The following is a 24145-nucleotide window of genomic DNA, read 5'->3' on the forward strand; positions in this document are numbered from 1 at the left end:
CTCCCACCTTCTCATTGTAGCCCCATAATTATTTCAGAATTGTAACATTCACTGTGCGTCTTGGGATGGTATAAGTGCATGTGTTGGTGGAATTGGGGCCGTGGAGGGGGTTACACGAAGCAGGAATGTTCGTACGTGGCAGTGGGGGTGGGAGGAACACTTAAGCCTGGGGGGGTTTAAATTGACTGGGAGAAGCAGGTTTAAACTTTGATGTGTGTGTTTTAAAGTGTTTGTGTGTGGAGGGGGGGGGCGGCACACAAGAGTGTTAAGGGAAGAAATATTCATGGATCAGAACCAAAATCCCTAAAAAAATCAGAGGAAGATGGGGGCTTTATAAGCTTTTATTCGTAGCAGCACAGATCTTTGTGCGTAATTCGGTGGGAGGCGCAGCTCCAGAAGTCCCAGCGTACTCGCCTGGGTGTCTGAACTGCCCCGGGGAGGGGAGGCGTTATCCGGATACGTGGTGGAACTTGAGGCGGTGCCACAGACTCACGCAGACCGGCCCTTTACTAGTTTTTCCAACAATGGCCCCCTCCAATCCTTCTCGTATCTTCCTCTGGTTACTAACAGCGTTCTTCCTCTCGACCGTCAACTCTCAGTATGAAAAATACAGCTTCAGGAGTTTCCCCAGGCACGAGCTGATGCCCCTGGAGTCCGCCTACAAGTACGCGCTGGACCAGTACACCGGGGAGAAGTGGAAGGAGACGGTGGAGTACATGGAGGTGTCTCTGCGCCTCTACAGGCTGTTGCGGGACAGCGAGGCCTTCTGCAACCTGAACTGCAGCTCGGTCCGGCTGGACGACGAGCAGAAGTTCGACGAGTTTCCAGAGCTGCATGCGTTTGGAAACGTGATGAAAAGGGCGCAGTGCTTGAAGCGCTGCAAGCAAGGGCTGCCCGCCTTCAGACAGACCATGCCAAGCCGGGACACCATCGATGAGTTTGATCGCAGGGAGCCGTACAAATACCTCCAGTACGCCTACTTCAAAGTAAGGGAATGCGCCAAAGTCCCTTTTCTTTTCTTTTGGACATGTCAACATTTCCGCACAGCGATCCACCACTTCAAGCTCTACTAACCCAATGATGGTTCTCTATCAAAAATTAAGGTTTTGCTCGTTTTTTGTGTGTGATGATTTTGGACGTCCTGACGTCACTAACGTGCCACGGATGCACTTATACCCTTCTGAAATCATTTGTAGTCTTCTGTCTCTCAGTATCTTCAATCTGATCCAACAGAAAAATAATCAAACGATCAAAGAAATCTTATATTAAAGTATGAAAAAAATACAACATTGCTGGAAATCATATGTACATTTAAGAAACCCAACGATGTTCACTGAAATAACTTTTGCCTTGACAAAATGATCAAATCTAAATATTTACTGACAAAGTTTTTGATTCGTTTTTTAGCAGAATCAGAAAAAAAAATTAAACCGACATAGTCAAACATGATTGGGGTACTCCTGGAAATGCAAAGGAATAATTTGACACATTTAACTAAGATCTGTGCTTTATTTAATATCAAAGGTGATGGTCTGTGACTGCTTTTCTCCTTCTTTAAGGATGTAAGGGTTGATCGACTTAATTGATGAATCAATTCATACTCCCATGATCCAACCAGATCAATCAGTTTAAGGCAAGTGGTTAATTGAATTGACCCATATTATTTTAAAATTGTTTCAAAAATAAAATAAATCGATGATATTTATATAGGAAAATACCATTTGGATTGAAACACGGTAGGTTTATGTTACTAGAATGTAAATACATCCGAGTGCCATCACAGCGGACATCACACATGTGATGAAAGCATAAAATGATCAACCATCATTCCAGTCCAATGTGTAGAAACACTTTGAGTTTTGCAAAGACATTTGACCATACAGTGTGGTAGAATGTCCCAATAAAATTCCCCTTGAATTATTGTAATGGTTTGGAAAAACAACAGTGATCTGAGCTTAATAAAATAAAATGTGAATGGATTTGCCAATAATTCTTGTTTACTTCTTTTTACACATTTTTAATTTACACTTGATTATTTTGCAAGAAATACAAGGAATCTGGAAAAACTTCACCTGCACTGTTGAGTATCCAGGTACCGGTATTTCTTTCTAAGTCACACTGGTTGTAGTTTTAGCTTAAGATTTACTGGATCCATTTAAGATCAGTGGATCATTCAAAATGAGCCAATAACGACTAAGAATTGTATCAGCAACCACAAATTATAAACCAAATAGTTGTTAAAAATGACTCTTTTTACACCCCTATTCCTCTTGTAGGTTTGATTAATCGGAATAAGAAGTTGTCACCTACGATTGTTTTCTGCGTTATTTCACAGTCTAATAATCTGGCCAAGGCCGTGTCTGCCGCTCACACCTTCCTGCTGAAACACCCCAATGATGAGATGATGCAGAAGAATATGGCTTACTACAGGAGCCTGCCTGGAGCAGAGGAGCACATCAAAGACCTGGAGACCAAATCATATGAGGTATTGGCTTACACACACACAAACACACACGCCCACACACACACACACACACACATTGGGAATTCTACTTGTGTAAGAAGAAAAAAAGTAGAAAAAGAAGGATTTATAATAATCTGAAACTAGTGTAAAAATTATTAAGGTGCACAGCAAAATTAGTTAGAATTTGTATTGAGGTCCGGAAATAAAAATAAAATAAAAACAAAAAATAAAATAAAAATATTTTTTAAAAAGACAAAACTTTGCTGTTTTAATGAAATTAATGTGTATCTCTGTCACAAGAACACACAGACGGCTGGATCCAAATGCAGCAGGTTTATTAGCTCAGCTAAAAGTCCACAAAGCTAAATCAGGGTCAGGCAGGCAGGAGTCAATAAAGAGCATGAGAGCATCAGAGAAGAAACAGCAGAAGTCCGGATCCAAGCTAGATTCGTGGCAGGCGGCAGGCAAACAGAGTCAAACATGGTCAGGAAATCAGAAGATCAGGTCTGGATATAACGATCGGTAATGCAGGCAGAGAGGCACGTAGAATACTTCACACTGAGTGAGGCTCAGTGCCAGTATGCTGTGATTGGGTGAATGACAGTCAGGTGTGTGGCATCCAGGATGTGTGCGCTGGGGTTGCTGGGAGATGAAGTGTGGTTGGAACTCTGGAGACAGTTCCCACCAGTGACCAGAGGGGGAGACAGAGCTCTGACTTCTGACAATCAAACTGTTAGAGAACAATAGAACTGTCCATTTTTTAAATGAACTTTTGAATAACTTTTTAAAAAATCAGCATGACATTGATAGATTTTCACAATACCAGACAGGTCAAGAAAGTAAAAAAAAAAGTCAAATGGAAAATGAAATGAAACAAAATTCCAGACAATAAGCTTCATTTCATTGTTTATACATGTATAATTTATGTCTTACTTGCATTTAATTCTTCTGTATGGCTTATGTTGTCATTATTATGTTAACATTTGGACCTTGAGTCTGTTTTATGATACATTTATGATTGAAATATTGTACAACAAAACTTGGAAAGTTTTAAGTTGTGTTGGAAACCATTGGAGATATTAACCTTAATTTGTCGTAAGGTTTCAAACTTTTAGAACTAGTTAAATGTATGCCATATAAGATAAATGAACAAACTTCCACTTTAGATGTACCTTGATTTCTGTTTTTACTCCATTGAAGTTATTTTTGTAGGTGTACAATACTATTAAGTCCCACACAATTTACCCTATTATTGTTTTTTTGGATATACTAATGAGGTTCAGTCCTGTAGTCTGGGGGAAACCTAATTTTGCACACAAAGGGACATTTTTTTCAGAGGAAAAGAGACTGAGATCATGGATTTTTATTCTCTTTTACAGAAAAAAGTTGCAACACATTAACATTTTCCCCGTTTTCTGAAAGGGATTCTTGAATTCTTTTTCTCAATCCTGAATTCCATCACTGACAGAAGGAAGTAAAATTACATGGACCTCTAGAAGAAACAGCACTTGTGTTAAAGACTCTCCAAAGCTGTTGTGTTGAGTTTTATTTTCATCATTCCAGACATTGTTTGTGCGTGCAGTGAGGGCCTATAATGGAGACAACTTCCCGACCTCCGTGTCTGACATGGAGCTAGCTCTGAGAGACTTCTTCAAGGTCTATGACGAGTGTCTGGCTGCGTCTGAGGGTCCAAGGGACGTCAAGGACTTCAAAGACTTCTACCCCTCCATAGCTGGTACATTTGCGTGAAGCTAATTCACAGTTATGTCCATGAATTATGGACATAAAACCAGTTTCATGATGAGCCTTTATTTCATTCCTCTTAAGACCACTACACAGAAGTCCTGGAGAGGAAAGTGACCTGTGAAAGTGACTTGACGCCTGTTGTGGGGGGTTTTGTCGTTGAGAAGTTTGTGGCCACCATGTACCACTACCTGCAGTTTGCCTATTACAAATGTGAGTCGAGTACCCAGCATTCATGATGTTCGAGTAAAACCTGTTCCAAACCTACAAATGAAGCTTGAACTGGTGTGTTGGTAGTGAACGACCTGAAGAACGCAGTGCCATGTGCAGCCAGCTACATTCTGTTTGACCCCGGCGATGAAGTGATGAAGAACAACATGGAGTATTACAAATACCACAAAGAGCAGTGGGGGCTAACGGGGGAGGACTTCCTCCCCAGATCAGTGAGTATCAATGAGAACAAGTATTCCACATTCACTTTAAAGTCCCATTCCAATTATCTTTTGACCTATTGTAAAAGCGCTCCCAGTATGATGATGCAGTTTTTAGCCAAAATACTAAAACCTGTTGTTTTGTAGGATGTAGTTTCTGCAGAGCGGCAGTAGTTCACTAGAAATTCACCTCTGAGTTGTGGGCGAGACTGTTGACGTAGAGCAACCCTGCCCCCTTTCTCCTCCCAGCTACTGTGACGCACTCTCCAGCTAGTTTACAATCCCTCAAACTCCCCGACCTAACATCACCGGTGCAACAAAAATGGCAAGCTATATTGGAGCTATCCAGCCGTACAGTTCTGAGGCAGATACCAGCTCAGACGAGGAAAACTAAGTCATGCATGGATCTAGTCATCTTCGAACGGATGCATCAACATTTTTCACCAAGAAATGCTGAGAAATGCAGTTTTTAAATTGTAAATACTTGTATAGTGCTTTTCTACCTTTCTCAAAGGCCCAAAGCAATGTACAGTCACAGTCACAGTCCCATTCTCACTCCGCTGCCAAACACTGGCTCCAACCTTTCACCAGACGCAAGGTGGGGCTCAGTGTCTTGCCCAAGGACACATGGGCGGGAAGCAGTAAACTTCTGATCAGAGGTCGACTGCCCTACCACTGCACCCCCTCCACCCGTTTCATCTAATTATTTGCAAAAACAATCTGCAATATTTCATGGTATCATCCCCTATTACATTAGGTTTTTAATGAAGAAAGCTTAGATTTTATCCATAAAAGTTCACATTCTGTTCAGTATATGTGCTAAAGCCTGTTTCCGCCAGCAAATTAAAAGGGAAAAAAATTGTAGATTTTATTGATGTCAAATTTTACTGAAATAGTTCACCAACAAAAAAAGAAATGTTAAAAAACCATGCAGGATCTAAAGCACTGGAACAAATGTAATGTTGGTTGGAGCTCATTTTAATTCGTTCCTCTGAAATTCTGCTAAAATCCTGAATTTTTGCTCATTTTTTAAAGAATTCTGGGTCTAATTTTTGCACTTGTGTGTTTTTGCTGCAGGAGGCAGTGCGGTACTACAATCAGACCAGCATGCAGCTGCAGATGCTGGCCTTCTCCAGGCAGCACCTGGCCAGCGATGACGAGGTGTCTTTACATGCTTTCATGAGATTTTGGTTACATTAAAAGTGAAGTGAAGACAGAACCCTCTTAGTGTGAGCTGAATTAGGCTTTACTAATCTAACATAGGCTGTGTTTTTATGTTTTCGGATGGCCACGGCGTGGCAACATCATATTGCATTTATGTGTGATTTTTAATGCAGCACTGAGAGGTGTGTTTACCAGGGAGACCCAGGATAAATCAGACTTACATGTTATTTGTGGGGAAATGCATTGAGTTCTTGACTATAATCTCTTTAGTAATGCAGGATACAACAAATTAGTCTTAGAAGTATGAGTAGGAGGATTTATGATAATCCAGTTTTAAGCAAGTCAGGTACTCATGAGTTTTTTTTTTGTGTGTCTCCAGGGGGAAGTGGTGGAGTTTATAGATGAGTTCCTGGATGAGACTGAATAACCTACAATGGACATCACTGTTGAACTACAAAAAAAAAAAAAAGAATCAAAATATTGTATTTATTGTGGTTTTGGGCCACAGAGAGAAATCCAAAATGCAGTTTTTGAATTTTATACTTTGTTTTTTACATCGATTTGTGCTCCAAATGACCAGTCCAGGGTGTAGCTCTGCTTTGCCAAACAATAGCTGGGACAGGCTCCAGCAACCTCGTGACCCTGACCGGGATTAGAAGATTAATGGATGGATGGCTGTGCTCCAAATGTCCAGTTCAGTGGTTTGCACTGACATGATAAACAGCTCACTGATTTAAAGACACTGAAATAAAGAGCTGGGCCTAACTTTTTTCCTCCACTGTGAAATACATTTTCAGAGGTTTTTCACAATAAAACTGTTTTAGAAGCATTTTCTGTTTTTCTTCATCATTTCTTTTTTATTTAACCACAAAAGCAACGAGTTTGAACAACCAAAACTGTAGAATCTTAGCAGGGAATGAACCATTTCCATGTTTTCTTATTCTAGAAAAACAGAACTGATCACATCCTTTTTTGTTCCAGTTTGCAGATTTTCCCTGGGAGGCTCAAAAAGGAAAAACGAAGAGCTGAGCTCAGAATTGTGTAACAATGTTTGAACATTGAGTCTCAGTGCAGTTTGTCACACAGCGATGTTGGAAGCCCAAAGGGGCAGCGCGGCGGCGGGGCGGGGGGGGGGGGGGGGGGGGGGGCATTCCCTCTGCAGCTCCTTTACTGTTCTCTTCTGACTATTTTGTTTATGACTTCCTCCTTTATTTTAAACTCTCCTTTTCTTAATCGTTTAGGAAAATGACTGTGACCAACAAATCTTTGACAGATTTTCTACTAATCTCTTCCAAAGAAATCTCCAACCCATTAAAGAGTAAAACACTTTTTATAAGACATTTATTGATACTGTCAGGACACACGTACAGTTTACATTTCATCTTGACACCAAAGAAGCAACACTTTTTAAAAGCAAAATATTTTACAAACATTATAGTTTGATACTTTTAATAGTTTTCTCTGAATCATCCTGAAACTGAACGATAACATTATAATAACTAACCTGTGTATTACAACATTTTTGAATGGTTGTGACAAATTTAAAACTTTTATGATTTCTTTTTAATTACACCATATTTGTTGAATACTACTCTGAAGCAGTACATCCAGTAAGTTATTACAGTCATATTTACAGAAATATTTACAAAAGTCGCTTTCAATTTGCTTCAAAAAAATCCATTATTGGAAATTCTGTTTTCACTCCCATATTCAATTTCAAAAACATTTTAGCAAAATGTTATAACTCTATATTAGACCTAAATATAAAATATTCCCAAAACAAATTTCACATAAATCATTATGAAAAACGTTAGATTTTAAATTTAACGTGTTGAAAATGTCATCATCACTGACAGACAAATTATTCTGGCTACATCATGAACAATGAAATAGATCAGATAGAATAACTTTATTTGATTTACTATAGAACTTTATATGGTTGCCATGATGTATAGTGTAAATGTCTGGTGTAGTTTAGAACGCATAAATAGCTGTTTATGCAAAGTTGAAGCACAATAAATATATTTTTATGTTTCTCTGAATCAGTAATATAAATCCAGTATAAGATAATAACATAAATCGATGGCTAGAAAGCATTTTGTTTTTTTCATTTTGCAGGGAAAAAAATGAGTGAAATGTATCCTTTTCTTTAGTGTTCTTATGACTGAAAAGCAGGAAATATTTTTCTTTAGCTTCATTGTTTTTGTGACATAAGAGTATTTTCAAAATGGTGTATTTTTGTGATAATCAATGAACCAAAGGGGGAAAAAAAGCCAAAGTGAGTTTAAAAACTGTGTTTTAAACACATCTGAAGAACTTTTTTTTCAGCGTCAACTCACTTCAGTTTCTTTTTGTTTTGGTTTGGCAGTCCTGCTGTTGTCTTCACATTTTTCTCCTCTTTTTCTTTTTAACATACCCTCAAGTCAACTTTTTTAAGCAAAATGTTATATTGCTGAAAGTTTTTATATTTTGTGACATCACAGCAAATCTATACTGTCTTGTAAAGAGAAAAAAATAAATATCATAAATGTATATTTCTTTTCTCGTTCTGTTTTATACGGTAGCACTGAAGTGCAAATCACATTGTGATCTTTAATTTGTTATTGCTTTGATTGATTTGTTGATGTGATTTGCATTTTAGCGCTATCATCGATTTGTTTTTAAGACAAAACTTGAAAACTAAAATTTCCATACAAAAAAAATCCATTTATTTAAATTTCAAGAAAATCTTGAAGTTTCTACGCTAATCAAAGATAAAATAACCAAATAGTTCCTTATTGTCTTCCAGAGGATGAATTTTACCTGTTTATGAACAGCATATGCCATAAAAAAGGACAAAATCAAAACACTTTCAAAGATGTTCTCACCTCATTAGGGAGGTGAAAGAGCCTGAAAGATTCTGTGCTAAGAGGAGATATTGCCTCTAGTGGAGTCCCTCGGGGCAAACGGGCTAAAATATCTCAGAAAAAAGCTGATGGAAAAGCAGAAAAGGTGAAGAATATCGAAAAAAGTTCCAGCCTTAGGATCCCAAATCTAGTGTTTTAAAGCTTACATTTCTATTACAGAATCATCAAGGGGATATATTATACATGGAAATCTGAGTATTACACTGGAACCTCAAGACGAAGGTTTTTATTGCCATGGCAGCACCACTCGCTGTTGTTTAAATCCCAGAGGTACATGCATTCGAAACTTAAAAATATATACGTCAACAGATTGCACAAAAATGAGACACAAATTAATTTAAGCACTTTTTTCAACTGTTTGTCAAGATCTACAGAGGAATCAATGAAATTTATCATAGCTTTCTCCTTGTGATTATTACTTTTGTTCCTAGCTTCCCAGACACAGGCTAAGGCGCCTCTTAGTTTGTTATTTTTTGTTCAAAATGCTGCTAGAAAAACGCTGAGTTATGACACCAGACAAATATTTTCAGGAAATATTTTCCAAAAGACAGACTAAGAAAAAGGTGAATAAATATTGACGTCTATGATGAGAAACGTTAAGTACAGTAGTAGAATAAACAAAATAAAAAGCAGGCGAACACAATCTTCACCACAGTGTCCAAGAGCCTTATAGTCTCTGTTTCCTATATATTATGTTCTGTTTTTCATACATACCAAATTTCATTTATGTCAGTATCTGGAGTTGAGCCACAGTTTAATGATGTGTCCAGCTAGATGGAGAAATATAGAAATAATGGTGGGTCATATCGAGAAAGATGGATGGATTTGGCAGTAAGTCTTGTTTTTCTGCAGTTTGGGTCCTCTTTCCGCGCTCCTACACCTTTTGCTGCATCTCTATCTGTTGGCTCTGCGTGATTTGACTTTGGCCCTTCCCATTCATTTCGTAGGCTGAGCTTTTTTGTTGCTGCCGTCGGTAGCACCACACCCCAACCATGACTGCCGTGGCAACAGCGCACACCGCCACAATGATGGCAGCCACCTTGGGGCCTCGGCCGGAGGGGACTGGAGGTGGAGGAGGGCAGTTTTCCCCCGTGCACATGGTCCCCCTCATGTCTCCTTCCAACTCGCCTCTCTCTCCGGCTTCGCCAGGTAGGTTGTGCACCGTTTGCCCCCCCATCACTCCGGTGAAGGCCTCACCGTTGTGCACTGGAGGAGCGGGGCCATGATCCTGAAAAGGCTGCTCAGTGAGATCATCCAGCCAGGAGCGGGTGGGAGCCGCCTGCTGTGTGTCATAATCCAAGGTGTCAGAGTACGAGGGGGAGTCAGAGGGCTCTAATAGGTCAGGGAAGGCAGCAGGAGTACCTGCTGCACCAAGTTGCACCTTTCCCACCCCGCCTTGATCTAGTTCATGCCCCCTGCCAGTAGAGTCGTGCTCGATTTGTGAGCTGGGAACCGGTTTACGGACTTCCACCTCATTGGGTCTGTCTGCCATCTTTACAACATTTGTGCCTGTTTTGGATTCCCCGTTTTTTGTTTTTTCTCGAGCAACAGGGTAGCTGTCCAGCCAGGTGTCGGCTTTGGTGGCCTTTCCTCCTGTTCCTCTCTGGGTAACATTCTGGTGCTTTTCTGCTGCCACAGAAATTATATCATGCGGGCGACCCCCGTCACTTTCATGGCTATCACGATCATCATGGATCTCATCGTCGTCATGGTCATCGTGATGGTCATCAACATCATCACGGTCATCAGGATGCTCCTTAGAGACATCAGGATGCTCTACATCATGGTCCTCAATGCTGTGGTGGTCATCAGGAGTGTCATCTCCATCATCGTACTCCCGACTGCCGTAGAGAACACGATCAGGTTCTTCCTCGTGTTCTCCCATGTCATAATGGTCGTCATGGTCCTCACGGCTGGTGGTGGGGTGGTCCGGTCGTTCCAAATCCTCGTGGAGAGCCGGGTGCTTCGTATGATCATCCTGATCTTCCTCCTGATGGCTGTCAGGGTCGTCATAATGGTCGTGATCATCAGTATCACCTTTATCACGGTTGTTATCGTCTTCTCCATCGTCGTGGTGGTGGTCAACATTGATAGACTGCTGATGGTCAGGCACCTCTTGACTGTTGTGTTCCTTACTCTCCTCAGATAGAGCCCCAGAGGTCCTCTGTGTTGTCTGTGTTGATGAGTCAGTGGAGACAGGATATCCTTCCTCTTGGAAGGCCTCAGAGGGAAACCAGAACATGTGTTTTTGGGAAAGAACAGACACAGGTTCCTCTGTTGCTGCAGCTGTTTCAGTTCTCACCACCTCGCTTTTCTCCTGCTCCTGCCTCGGATGCCCGATGAGATGATGGTCAGAAGCCTCTTGTTTAGCTCCTTCCTCTACTACTCCTTCAGGTTGCCTGGAATGGAAAGTCACCTTGCCTCTTATGTCAGGTTCTCGATGCTGTTTTTGTTGAACTTTCACCGGGAGTGTTGACTCTTGCCGCTCCAAAATCCTTCCACCATGTTGGTGGGTTTCTCCATGCACCTCTTCTTGACTCTCGAGGCTATGATCTGCATCTCCATAGGAATCTGAGTACTTGTCCTCATAGTCTACATGGCTTTCAGTCTGATCTGAAAAAATTATAAAAAACAAAAAAACAAATAAATAAACAATTCTAAAGAATACAAAGCAATTTTAACTAAGGGTGTCATAATCACAATTTTTGCTTTCTGATACAATTCACAGTCGATATTGGTTCATTTTGAACAATTCGATTCAATCCAAGACATCTTTAACCAAAACTGGTTGATAGTGTGATTCAGAGATAAATACCTGGTACTGAACATTGCAGGTGAGGTTTTGCATTTCCTTTTTTGTTTCTTGCAAGATAATCAAGAATAAATTAAATATGTAAATGGTAAATCCATTCATATTTTAGTTTCATAAAGTTCAGCCTGCTGTTGTCATGGTCTTTGCAAGATTCAAAGTGTTCCCACATATTGGACTGTAATGATGGCTTGAGCCAAATGATATTTTCCTATTTTAAATGTAGTTGATTTATTTTATTTTGAAGCATTTTTAAAGTGGTATAGGTCGATTCAATTAACATTGCCTCAAACAGATCAATCTGGTTTGATTGTAGGAATATAAATTGATACATTGATTCATGGTTCAAACCTTAATTTTAACAACATGGATGGAGACTAGAAGAAGCAGAACAATCATTGATTTTCTTTTACACCTATTTTTAGTTTTTCTATTTTTCCATATCTTGTTTTCTTAAAAAAAAACATTGATTACCTTTGACACAGATCTGCACTGTCCCGTACCACTCCCCACAGCTGTCACACAGCAGGCTGAAGGAAGTGTCTCCTCCGGGCATCGCATAACCCGGCGCGCACGTGTACAGCAGCTCATCTCCGGTCTCAAACCCGGAGTGCTCCTGCAGACGAGCGTAGGGAAAGGATGGCGGGTCCCCACAGGGTGTAGCTGAAGCAACAATAACCACCCCCATTTGCAATGAAACAGCAATTATTTAAATGTCAAAAAACATATATTTATATTTCTAAAACAGATGACAATTTTATTTAATGTGTAAAAAAATAGAGTAATTAACCATTTGTAAACATGCACAAGCAAGAAGCAAACAAAAATAAAAGTTTTTGCAATTACCGTGACTAATTTTCCAATGAAACAACTCAAATTTAGAACAAAAATGTCCTGTTGCCTAAATGTATTAATAAATTTTGGTTTTGTAATTATAAGATAAACACTTTCACAATTGTGTAATACCATTTTACATATTTCTCCTTTTAACCTTTCTCAAACTTTAAAAAAAATGTTCTTATTTTTTTATGCAGTGCTAAACACAAATGCGAACACAGTATGCAACAAAGTGTATCTGCTCCAAACAACATACAGTTGAACATTTTACTTGAAAAATTAATAACTTTCCATGATCTGTTGCCAAACAAAGAAGATGTACATTTAATTTTTCTTATATGCTTTGGGGTAGATAACAGACATACAAAAGAAGTTTTAATAGCTTTTTTTACCAAAGCACATAAAAAATTTCAGTAAACAAACAACAGTAACAAAATTCATTGGAAATGTTTTAAACATTATACTTTGGTGCCAAAACTGTGCATTTCTCATTGCCCCTTAAGAACCCATACCCATTTTTCTTTAAATAAAAGATGTGGAATATACCACAGACCAAAGGGATCACATAACAGATTTGTGATGATTTTCTGTTACACATGGGTTCTGATAAATGCATTATTAATAATAAAACAATTTATGTGAATGCTTGATATAATAATCTAAATGCAAGACTTTAAGATACTGCATCAGATACAGCTGCAACATAAAATGTATATATTTACTAATCAAATCCTCAAAAGTATTTTTTGTTACTTTTTTTTTTTAATTTTTTCATATATTCATTTGCTTTTGCATAATTTCTTATGTTACTTTGAATAAAAATTTGTTTAGTACCTTATTTCAATAGCTTTCATGAACACAAAAACAGTATTAAGTGCAGCAACAATTCTAAAGGTCATCTCTCTACAAAATGTTTTACTTTCGTCCCCTTTTTTGTAAGGTTTGTGCGAATGAATCCTCTCCAGAAGGTCAGAAGAGTCAAAGATCTGTTGTGCATGAATTGGATTCATTTTTGGATCACTTTATGTCACATACTCAAAGTAAGAAGGATGTAGTCACCTTTTATAGACAAACACCTCAACCGTGAATGTACATCAGTGAGTGCATCTTCTTAATTAAGCTCACAATCTCTGAGGCCTTCGCTGGGTCCATTATTCTGCAGCCTAATTAACCTGTTTTGTGACCATTTACTGACCCTTGTCTTGGATGCAGAAAGCATCCAGGTGTGCAGCGTCCTCCGTGGCGTTTTCTGTCCTCACGTCTACCGCTCTCAGCGAGCCACCTGCGACATTACACACGGTGGTCCTGCAGACACAGGGTGCAGGTAAGACACTCAAACAGAAAAGGACTTGTTTATTTCAAATATTTCATGGCTTCCCCCATTACAGCTGCTTTTCCAAGAATTCTTTATGTTTCTTTTTCCGCTGAGACTGAATGTCGGTTTATGCCTTTGTTATGATGAATTTTTCATAGTTAACTTTCTCCTTGGAGGTTTTGAAGGCGTCTTTCATCTACAGCAACCCCATAATGGAGGATTTCTTAAGATGTAAGAAAGATGTGCTGTAAAAACATGCAAAACATGGAAACTGAATGGTTTTAGAGGCAGTTGCTATTTTGAAAATGAGAAAAATGTGTTTCTGAAGCTCCATTTGACTCATGAAAATTCCTCTTACAAATAAAAATAAATAATAAAAATAAAATTACAGTGTGTATGAATACTGCTTTTGAGGGATTTTGGTGAAAATGTTTTTGGAAAGAACCAACTTTAGCCCAGGCACAGAGACAAACTTCTATACAGATAAAAGAAAATATCACAGATTTAAAGCCAAAAGCAAACAGGAGGAATATATTTTAAGCATTTCTTGCCTTGAATGTTTTATAGTAAGGCTCTCAAACTGAGGAAAATGGAAGAAAATGACAAAAAGTGGTCGATACACACAGATTCTTTGGCCTCATTCACACTTGGTGATGGTGAACTACAGGTGTAGTCACAGCTGCCCTGGGGCAGACTGACCATCACAGGGACATTGATGAACATGCACACACATGTGGAGCAACACTGGAGGCAGGGGGGTTGAAGTGTCTTGCCCAGGAACACAACAACAGTTGACTGGGGGGAGCGGGGATCGAACCGCCAACCCTTTGATCTTGGCCAACCTGCTCAAGCCACTGCCGCTAAAGATCACTTTTTTTTAAAGTGGCTTTCACAGATTCAACTTATAAAAACTTTACATGCTAAAGTCTTTTTACCTCTCTTGATGGTATTTCTATATCCTAAAGTTTAAGATATAAAATACACCATGAAGCGAGTTAAGAAAACCAAATCAGTTAGACAAAAACATAAAATGAAAGGCACCCATGACAAGAAATATGTGTATGAAACCTCAAATATCAAATTTCAAAGACTTATGGGGTAAAGGTTCTTGGTGAACTTCACTGATTTTCCAAGAACGGACAAAGGAAAATGAGGAGGAAATGTACCACAAAGCTAATGGGAATCAGTCAGGACAGCGATCTGGACCAACAAACCGTTGTTAAAACAGCTGTGAAGTGAGTTTCGGTAATCCTGCCAAAAGCAGCAACACGTTTTTTGGTAAATGTGCATATTTTTCCTGAGTCTCTGTTTCTGTGGTACTCCTACTTCTAGCTGTAAACTAGATTTCATATTTATTCGCCTGACGGACACTTTATCCAAAGTGACTTTAAAACAAGATTTGTACTGAGAAAGTAAGACGGGGTCAACACAACACAAAAGAAATGTCAGCGAATTTAAAATAGTTTGATTTTGGAAAAGCACAAAAATATTCAAATGAAGGATTTTGAGCTGAAACCAATGAAGTCCACAAAGATTAAAAAAAAAAAGTGTAAATCTACTTTGACAAAAAGAAAAAACAGACATGTAAAAGAGAACCTGAGGCCTGAGAGTCTCAAAAAGATGAAAACAAGAAAATTCTGCCTTAAAAATGCAGGTCAAAAGTGCAATACCCACAACAACAGGACAGACAGATTTGGGTTCTGTGAAAAAACAGATCTGAAGAGCAAAAAAAAAAAGTATCATAAATAAGCCTAACAGGGAATTTGGCTGAGTCTTTTAAGCTGAAATGAAGCAAAAAGGGAGTAAAAATGGATTTTTTGCCCTTCGTGGTCTTTGCGTTAAACTATTACATGTTGAGCTGTTGTTCTCTTGTAGTATTCTCATTTCTAAACAGATGTTAAGTCAAACATTGCAAAAAGTACAATGTGAAACTAAACTACTTTGTTAATGAAAGAAGTACAATTTTAGAACGTATTAATTTTAAAATGTGTTGGTCCCTGCACTGGAACAGATTTTTGCATTTTATCCTCCAGAATAAAAACACCAGAGCTTTTGAACCCTCTCTATGATCATCCAAGGATTCTGCACTGTCTTTAGAACCCCATTTTAACCCTGGTATCTTCCTTGGCTCATTTTTCAACATATTATAAAAAGAAATTGAGCAATAGTTGTCGGGCATAATTTAAAATAGAATAAGTGTCTTGTTACTAGGAAAACAAACAGGGTTGACATAAATAAGTCATTATTGATATGGAGGAAACCCTAAAGAAAGAAGAGAGCTTTCAGTGAGGAGTGCAGCAAATACTCAGCTCAACTAAAGAGAAAATACTTAAAGAGCATTAAAAACCAAAACCCACTTAGTTCCTGCAGGGGACTGGCTTCAAAAGTAATTTGACTACAAACGATTTTTAATATTTGAATATTTTTTTTAAAGCTGTAACAGTATTACCATTTGAAGATTAACGGTTTATTATAATATGTCTTAGCTGGCATTGCCAATATAAAATTTATATTGCAACTAATGAAAAAAATAAAAGATGTTAGTTTCTAAAGTCTTTCTTGGATGCAAAGCTGCTGTTTCAGGCTTATAGATGTGTGTTTGTATATTTGAGAAGTGCAGCTTTCTCCTGATCATTGCTTTGTTCAAATATTATTTTTCTTTATTTCAGCGTGCGATATGGGTGTCAGCTGATGTAAGATAAAACTGATGAATCTGATGACTGAAAAGAAAATCTTAATTTTGAACTAAAATGAATGCAAGCTAGCATAGAAACTAGCAAAGAAACTCAATTGCTATTGCCATAGCTACTCAATATGTTCTTTCAGAGTTCTTAAAAAAAAGACTCAAAGAGCCAACTTCAAAGCAGCACAGAACGATTCAGACACACAAAATTACTTGTAAATAAAATGATTAAAAAGGTAAGATTGCAAATATTGGGGAAGAAACCTTCAAATGTCTTTAAAAAATAAAAACAAACTAAAAATGTGTAAATAACACATCTCATAATAAAAACATATTGCTATGTGAATAAAAAGTGGAAAAAAAGAGAAATAAATAATTAGAGTAACTCCAGATTTAGAAGATATTAAAACATACAGTGGAAAGAAGAAATACGTAGTCATAAATAGGTTTAGGAAAAGAAAAGACTTGTCAACCCTTGACACTGTGCACATGTGTGTGAATGACTGGACTTATCAAAGCATCAGACTCCTGGAAAGAATCAAAACAGTGGGACCTGCACTGACTCACGAGGAAGGCATGTGCCACACTTACATCAGCTTATAAGGGCAAAAGACAGACAGATCTTAAAGGAAAGAATTGGATTTTAGTAATATCATGTAAATTCACTTTTTAGGGCAGCAAATGTACAATGAACAGGCAAGGAGACATGTGAGTCAGACTCTTTTAAAGCAATACACCAGGTCACTTGTGGAGCATTTTTAAAGTTCCTAAATGCATACAAATTTAATCTAGCAGTTTGTGTTGTGTGGAATTCAACACGCCGAACTTTATCATTGTGAGTCATTAAACAAGGACGGGCATGAGGTCCTGACCTATGGTGAAGAGAGGGTTGAGACACTGTGAAACATGGGAAACAAGTGTGAATGATGATGGAAGCAGTGGAGAGAAGAGGCATTTGAAGTGACCACAGCCTCATCCTGGTGTTAAAACAGCGAGAGTTTAGAGAACACTGTAGTTTTTGAAAGTTATTTTAAAATACTTTATTTTTAGAATTTTAGTTTTGGTTCCCGCCTTGCCCACCCATGTGTCAAAGTGTCCTTGGGCAAGACACTGATCCCCACATTGCTCCTGGTGGTTACAGGTTGGCGCCGGTGTTCAGCAGCAAAGCAGCCATCAGTGTGGGAGTGTGACTGTAAAGCACTTTAGCCCTTGAGAAAGTTGTGAAGCGACATAAAACATGCCATTTTTAACTGATGCATATTTATTCTTTCAATCTTGTGAAGATTAAAAAAATAAGTCCAGTCTCCTGCCCTAACTGAAGGTCTAGTAAAATCAAGACTATGGTTTATGTTCAGTCCTGTTTTTTTTTTTACTTTATTGATTTCTTCTTTTTTTTTTTCTTCTTTCAAACCTTCCTTTTGTGTGATGGTTTTGTGTTATTTACAATGACAGTACTTATTTGATTTTTCTTTTTTAACAGGCAGAGCTGTCTCACGGAGGACCTCTGGGGATCCCTTAAAGCATTTATTGGAAGCAGCGCAGCTGCAGGAGAAAACACAGAAAAAAATTATATTCTGTTTATTTGAAAATGACAAACTGTCAAAAAGAAACATGACCCTCGACCTATAATGTAGGTGTTTACATTTACTATTAATATTTATTTAATTTGATATGAAAGATAATTTATCTCTTAATATTAATATTAAAATAATTAAAAATGTAAGTTAGTCAAAGTTCAATCATGCTTCCTCAAACCTAAGGGGTTAAACTGACATGCTATACAAATGTGTATATTTAAAACAGGACAAACTGTAAGCTTTAAAGCGTGCCTGTCTTTCCCTAGTTCAAATCAAACATCTCTTTTTCTGTCTCTAAGTGATGAAAACTGATTGTCATGTTGCCGTGGAGATGAAGGGTGTAAATGGAGGCAGTTGTAGACATGACACTCTGGCTCAAAATTCCCTCCTCCTCTGGGAGGAAACAGAGGAGTCTTTCTCCATCTCCTCCTCTGTTTATTCTTAATTTTTTGTCCTGAAAATGTGCTGCTCCTCTATCCTCTTTGCGTTTTCCCAAACTCTGTCACTCTCTTCAGATCCTTTCTTCCCCTCTGACACACAGAACTACACTTAACCAAATGACCCTTGACCTCACCTGATATTTCAAATTTGACTTTCTTTTGTTGGTTTTTTTATTTTTTGCACGTCTTAAAAAAAAACCTCTTACCCAACCGTTCCTCCATGCAGCCACCCGCGGGTGCACTCTGAGAAGAAGCACTGCACCACAGCATGGAGGAGCTCATCCAGGGATGCCAGGCGGGCACTTTTTGAGGCACAGGCCTTTTCAGCAACACTGAAGCCTTTAAATCCGGAGGAGTTCCTCAGGTCCAAAACAAACACTCCACCTGATCGAAAACGAAGAGCCAGATAAATTCTCTGAGTAGAAAATAGTACAAAATAAAAAAATCATTGCTTTGTTGCCACTTTTTTTGCAAAATATATATTACATTAAAAAGGTGTTCTTTATTTTATATGTACAGGTTTCCTATATTTATCATTAAAATACCTTATATTTGAACAGAAGTGCCTTTTAAATTTTCAAGAAGACAGTTCCAGTGGTGGGAAAATGTCTGAGTCTTTCTTAAAGATTATTCAGGATAAAAAACGTTTGTGGTGAGTGCACATGAAGAGCAATCCTTCAGTGACTAGTTAACTACCAGTAGTTGAGGTTCATTATCAGATTTATCACGTAATTAACTTTCCTGAAGCAGCTGTAGAAATCTGTAGAGTAAAAACGGAACAAAAGGATTCAGATTAGGGGTCTGCGCGCAACTAAACCTTTGGCCACTGTTTCCGCACTTTTTACGCATTGATTTGTTTAACTTGACACGTTTACTTGTCTGAACATACTAACCTACAGAGTACTAACCTAATGTTACTGCAGATAATACAACGCTCACAACGCTCATGAGCATGTGCGCACTTTCAGCGGTGCGCAACAACATCAGCACCAAATTGTTATGTAGATATTGAAATGCCGTCAGTAGTAATACTGCTCTCTTTTTGCATTCTTGCGTGTTGTTTTGTTTGCATGTTTCAAAATTCCTACTTACCATCTGCATTCACAATAGAGGTCACAACAAGGCAAACCAGGCATCCAAAGAGCAAAGCTGCCACATTTACGTTAAAACGATTCCGCATGGTTTCCTCACTAGACAAAAACTTTGACTCTGTGCGCTCCTTTCCTTTCCTTTTTTGTTTTCTTTTTTAACGAGGGAATGAATCCAAAAACTTTTCTGTCTCCAAAAGTTTGAAGATCAAATAAACAATCAAGAACAAAGTCCTGCTCTGTCCTGGTCTCTGAGCCGCAAAAAAGTATGATCTTCTTGTTCAACTAGTGAGGATGTTCTCAAGAGCGAAGAGGCGCGGTTTATCTTCACGAATAGTCGCACTGGCAAGCAGATGAGGCACCTGTGTGAAAACTCGCGCCCTCCTGTCAGTAAATACGTCACAGCGCAAACTCTCAGGGTGGGAACAGGGCGGAGGGAAGGACGGATGGACCGAGAGTCTGAAGTCTCACCCACCCTGCACCCTGCATGGAAACAGGCTGGAAAAAGCCTCAATGAAATCTATCTATCTATCAATCTATCTATCTATCTATCTATCTATCTATCTATCTATCTATCTATCTATCTATCTATCTATCTATCTATCTATCTATCTATCTATCTATCTATCTATCTATCTATCTATCTATCTATCTATCTATCTATCTATCTATCTATCTATCTATCTATCTATCTATCTATCTATCTATCTATCTATCTATCTATCTATCTATCTATCTATCTATCTATCTATCTAAAAAGGAGAAAACCCCACAAACTCGTAAAGTTTTTTGTCTAAACACTGAAAGTTGAGATGTTCAACTTTAAAAATGCAAAATATGCATAGATGAATCACATTTCATTTAGTCAGATTTCAAACCTCCTAAAACAAGCATTTGTTATGCCAGCTTTTCATCTTCACCTGGATCATTGCTGTAATGATTCCTGACAAAGTAATTCAGCATTTCCTTCTGTATTGATTAAAAATGTTCTCCACAAGAAGGCAAATGTCCCTTTACAATAACACTTTTTGGAAACTGAAACAATCCATCACAGTTACACACCATTTTTTCTACATGTCAATTAAATATTAAATGAGATTTTACAGTAATAAGAAGCTAGGATCAATTTAAAAAAAAATACAGTTAGTCTGAACTATTGTGTTGCTTTTGGAAAGCCGTCAAGCTTCCTTAAGGCAGTGAGGTTCACTTGTAGAATGGAAATCTGGTTCACAGACCTGGGAAGAATTGTTCTTTAATCAAAATCCACAATAGTCACTAAAATAACTTGAAACTGACACAAGCAAGAATTCAACATTTAAAACAGAATTGTTTCTCCCAGCCTGTTTCAGTAGTTTGCTTTTCTAAACAGTTTTTTAAAAGCATTTCAGTTTTAATTTACCTTTTAATTTATTTGATTTACCGGTATGTTATTTTACGTAAATTGTCTAAAAGGCGTTTGAAAAGAGCTGCAATGTTTCCTAAAAAAAAACTTTTTGTGGTTTTTCCAAACCTGAGTCCATCAAGGTTAAGTGTGGACGCTTCTGTGCACTGGTTTTGTAGATAGAGCTGAATCTTTTTGGAGCTTATAAGCATTGTTCTTAGTCAGTCTGGACGCAAAGATAAGCTTCCACATGACCAGCAAGAACATAAATAAGATGCATTTACAGCATATAAATTACACCACACCAACTATAAATGGAACAAATGTTCAAGTTGATGCCGTCAGAGTTTATTTCTGAGACGAAATCTGAAATGTATGGGTAAACAACTATACGTGAAGCCAAATGAGCAGAAAAAAACCAGTTTAAACATCCGTTAAAACATTTGTGACAAGACAGACTACACAGCACAAACCACAGACAGCTGAAATCCAAAAGATAAAGGTTAAGTGGGTCAGATTCAGGGTTACATTCAGCAGAGGCAGACAAGTAACAGAAAAGATTAAAGACGTCCATAAAACCAGGCATGGAGGAAAATAAGTGATGTGCCTAAAGGCAGAAAGCAGGAACAGGCAGGATAAAAACACAACTGGCTGTTACAAAGATAATCTGGCGAAAGGCATTTAAATCCAAAGTGAGTCATGGCCAACAGAACACGGCGGTGAGGTAATAAACCAAACACAAAGCAGGTGGGATTCAAGCAAAGGAAACAGAACAAACTGACATGAACAAGGTCTGAAATAAAATAAGTGATGGAGATTAAAAAAAATGCAAGACAAGCATTGCAAGCCACTTGCATGAATGTGGGAACAGATTTTTAATCTAGATGCCATGACTCAACCTTAAGACAATACTGTCTGGATAAATGAGAATCTTCATCAATATCAATATAGTTTGCAAAAATTCAAAACTTACAACAATTAGTTTTTATTTGCATTCTGTACAACATTTCTGAATCTGAAATTGCCGAAATCCCTGAAGCAGTAACATTTTTTTGCTTGCTGATTCACACTTACTTGTTTCCTTTTGGTTTTTCACACTTTTCATTTTTGTTATTCTCTGCACTTCCTGTTTCCTGGAGTTGGCCCCAAACTTAAATCCCAGTCATCCCCCTCAGTTCTCTCCTGCCACAGTCCCCCTCTGCACTCTCACACCGCTAAGTTTCATAGAGGTTTCAGTGAGGACATCAGGTGGGCTGGGATCCTGACTCATGACTATTTCAGGAAAGGTTGGGGGGGGGGGTCACACAGGGGAGAAAAGAGCAATGGCGAGAAAGCGGTAATTCGCACCTGATGCCCCTGTGAGAACCTGGTGAGAATTATGTTTTGTGCAGGTGTCCAGGGGGAGTCTGTCAGCAGACAGAAGCGCACCCAGACATCGCACACACGTGTAATAATCTCACAGGACTTCCAGAACGCACACATTTAACAATCTGTGCTGAGGAAGTAAACATACGTGCACTCATCCCTGTCCAACATCAAGACTGCTCTGCACATCAGCGAAACCAGCAACTTCCGATGCAAGACGAGGCCTGTCACCGTGAAGTGTCCAGGTGACTCACAGTGAAACCACTGGTCATAGTGATGGAGGCCACAGTGAGAAATAGCCTTGTTTCCATGGCAACAGCCTCCTAAAACTGAAAAGAAGTGTGGGTTCCTGAAAAACAGGAATAGTTTTGAAAACACAGAGGTGAAAGCTGCACACAGGAAATGAGAAGTGTTGAATTTCGGGCCCATGAGCTGCTCTGCACGTATTCGTCACATATGTCTCAAACAGCAAAAGTCTTGTTTATCTCACTGAACAATGTTCGTCACTTTTTAGTGGAGGACTTTTAGAATCAGTTTGAAAGACATGTGAAGACTGTGCACAAATGATGCAAACCTGATTTTCTCAAACAAACAAAAAATGTTGTCGTACAGTACTTTTGTGCATTATTTGTGTGGTAAAATGGGTTAAAGACATACAAGTCATCATTATTGAACAGAAAAGTAATCTGGATTCAAAAAACAGGATAAATATTTATTAGCTTTCTGGCTATTGTAGTTGCCACTTTTATCAAGACTTCCAGCAATCTGACAGACTGTGAAGAAAAAGTGTACATGCGACAGATGACCCTGCGTGACGTTTTCCAATAACAAGTACACATTCAACACTCAGCTGCCATCCGCTGTCAAGCCCCGGTGCCTGTGGAGCTATTCAAAGAACTGATTTAATTCATTCCACTCTTGATGAGACACTGTGAGAGGGAATTATTGTGCAATGCACAGAGGGTTGAACATGTGAGATGACAGTTCAAACTTCTCTGCAAACTCTGAAGAATCAATATTGTTCTGGGAGGGGAGTCTCTCAGTTTGGTGTATTTTTCTCATTCTATCAGTAAAGTAATTATTCAACCATAAAGATTACAAAAAAAGGAGCTTTCTGAGTAGGAAAGCATTTTAAAAAGTCCAAGAAACTTCCATTCACTTGTCTGATTTTCACATTTTTTGTCAACACTCAATCACAGCAAACCACATTAAGTGTCTTGATTTGGAGAAATATCTTGTTGGGACTTTAATAAAGATGACAAACTAAAATTTATCTAAAAGGAGATCCTTGGTGGAAAAACAATGGATCATACCGTCATTACAGATATAGCTGTTTTAAATGAGTAATGCGTGTTTTTGCTGCTGTGAATGTGCAAAGGTCTGGGGATGAAATTATTTTTTTATTCCAGATAATAAAAAATCCTAGTCAGTTAAGACAAAAAATCCAACTTATTCACAAAATCAGTGCAAGAGTCACACATTTATGTTGTTTTACTTTTTGTCACAAAATACACAATAAAATGTTTTTATAAAAATGAAACCCTACAGATGTTTATTAAACTGTTAATAAAACTTTTATTTACTTGTAGAAAAAATTCTATTTATATATTTTATTTTTGTTTACATTGATATAGGTCGTTTTTACTACCTTTTTCATTTTTATAGATGCAGTGACAAGTAAGGGACATTCTGGTCTTTGTCTTACTACCAATAATATTTGTTGAAAAATTCAGAATTTACTTCTACTCTGTTGTAGAAGATGATACTTTTATTGGTTTGTTCTAAAAAAAAAGCACTCTGAAGTTGATGGCGCTGACAGCATGTGACCGCCCTCTAGCGGTAAAAATTAAAATTGCGTTAGGTTTTTGAACAGAGTACAGTGAACAAAAAAAACTAAGAACCTTGAGATTTCTTGAAAATTCAGAAAAATATATGAAAAAAA

The 24145-nt window shown here is 38.2% G+C and overlaps 2 protein-coding genes across 3 annotated transcripts; one reads left to right on the forward strand and one right to left on the reverse strand.

Annotated features, from left to right (window-relative positions):
* The first annotated feature begins 295 nt into the window (after nt 1–295).
* Nucleotides 296–6631, forward strand: crtap (cartilage associated protein). Its single transcript, XM_023960134.1, has 7 exons — nt 296–986; nt 2336–2485; nt 4028–4199; nt 4292–4420; nt 4505–4650; nt 5716–5799; nt 6182–6631. Exons 1-7 carry the CDS (start codon nt 525–527, stop codon nt 6227–6229), a joined length of 1191 nt encoding a protein of 396 aa, XP_023815902.1. The 5' UTR covers nt 296–524; the 3' UTR covers nt 6230–6631.
* A 495-nt stretch (nt 6632–7126) lies between these two features.
* On the reverse strand, nt 7127–22029 carry susd5 (sushi domain containing 5). 2 transcript variants are annotated; one of them, XM_078954617.1, is made up of 5 exons: nt 21913–22029; nt 18576–18753; nt 13550–13659; nt 11992–12180; nt 7127–11321 (listed from the first exon to the last, which is right to left on the reverse strand). In XM_078954617.1, the coding sequence occupies exons 1-5, from the start codon at nt 21941–21943 to the stop codon at nt 9583–9585; spliced, it is 2247 nt and encodes a 748-aa protein (XP_078810743.1). In that variant the 5' UTR covers nt 21944–22029; the 3' UTR covers nt 7127–9582. The 2 variants fall into 2 exon arrangements, with proteins under 2 accessions (XP_078810743.1, XP_023815901.1); XM_023960133.2 differs by lacking the exon at nt 21913–22029 and adding an exon at nt 19462–19849.
* Between the last annotated feature and the right edge of the window lie 2116 nt (nt 22030–24145).

The sequence above is a fragment of the Oryzias latipes genome, chromosome 11 (genome assembly GCF_053564925.1).
Source record: "Oryzias latipes strain Hd-rR chromosome 11, Olatipes_Hd-rR_3.1".
In the NCBI taxonomy this organism is placed as follows: domain Eukaryota; kingdom Metazoa; phylum Chordata; class Actinopteri; order Beloniformes; family Adrianichthyidae; genus Oryzias; species Oryzias latipes.

Coding starts and splice junctions, on each gene's coding strand:
- crtap (XM_023960134.1), top strand. CDS start 525: ATGGCCCCCTCCAATCCTTCTCGTATCTTCCTCTGGTTACTAACAGCG. Junction 2,486..4,027: donor TGGAGACCAAATCATATGAG/GTATTGGCTTAC, acceptor TCATCATTCCAG/ACATTGTTTGTGCGTGCAGT. Junction 4,421..4,504: donor GCAGTTTGCCTATTACAAAT/GTGAGTCGAGTA, acceptor GTGTGTTGGTAG/TGAACGACCTGAAGAACGCA.
- susd5 (XM_023960133.2), bottom strand. CDS start 19,549: ATGCGGAATCGTTTTAACGTAAATGTGGCAGCTTTGCTCTTTGGATGC. Junction 18,754..19,461: donor CTCTATTGTGAATGCAGATG/GTAAGTAGGAAT, acceptor GTTTTCGATCAG/GTGGAGTGTTTGTTTTGGAC. Junction 12,181..13,549: donor TTTCTGCATCCAAGACAAGG/GTCAGTAAATGG, acceptor TTGTTGCTTCAG/CTACACCCTGTGGGGACCCG.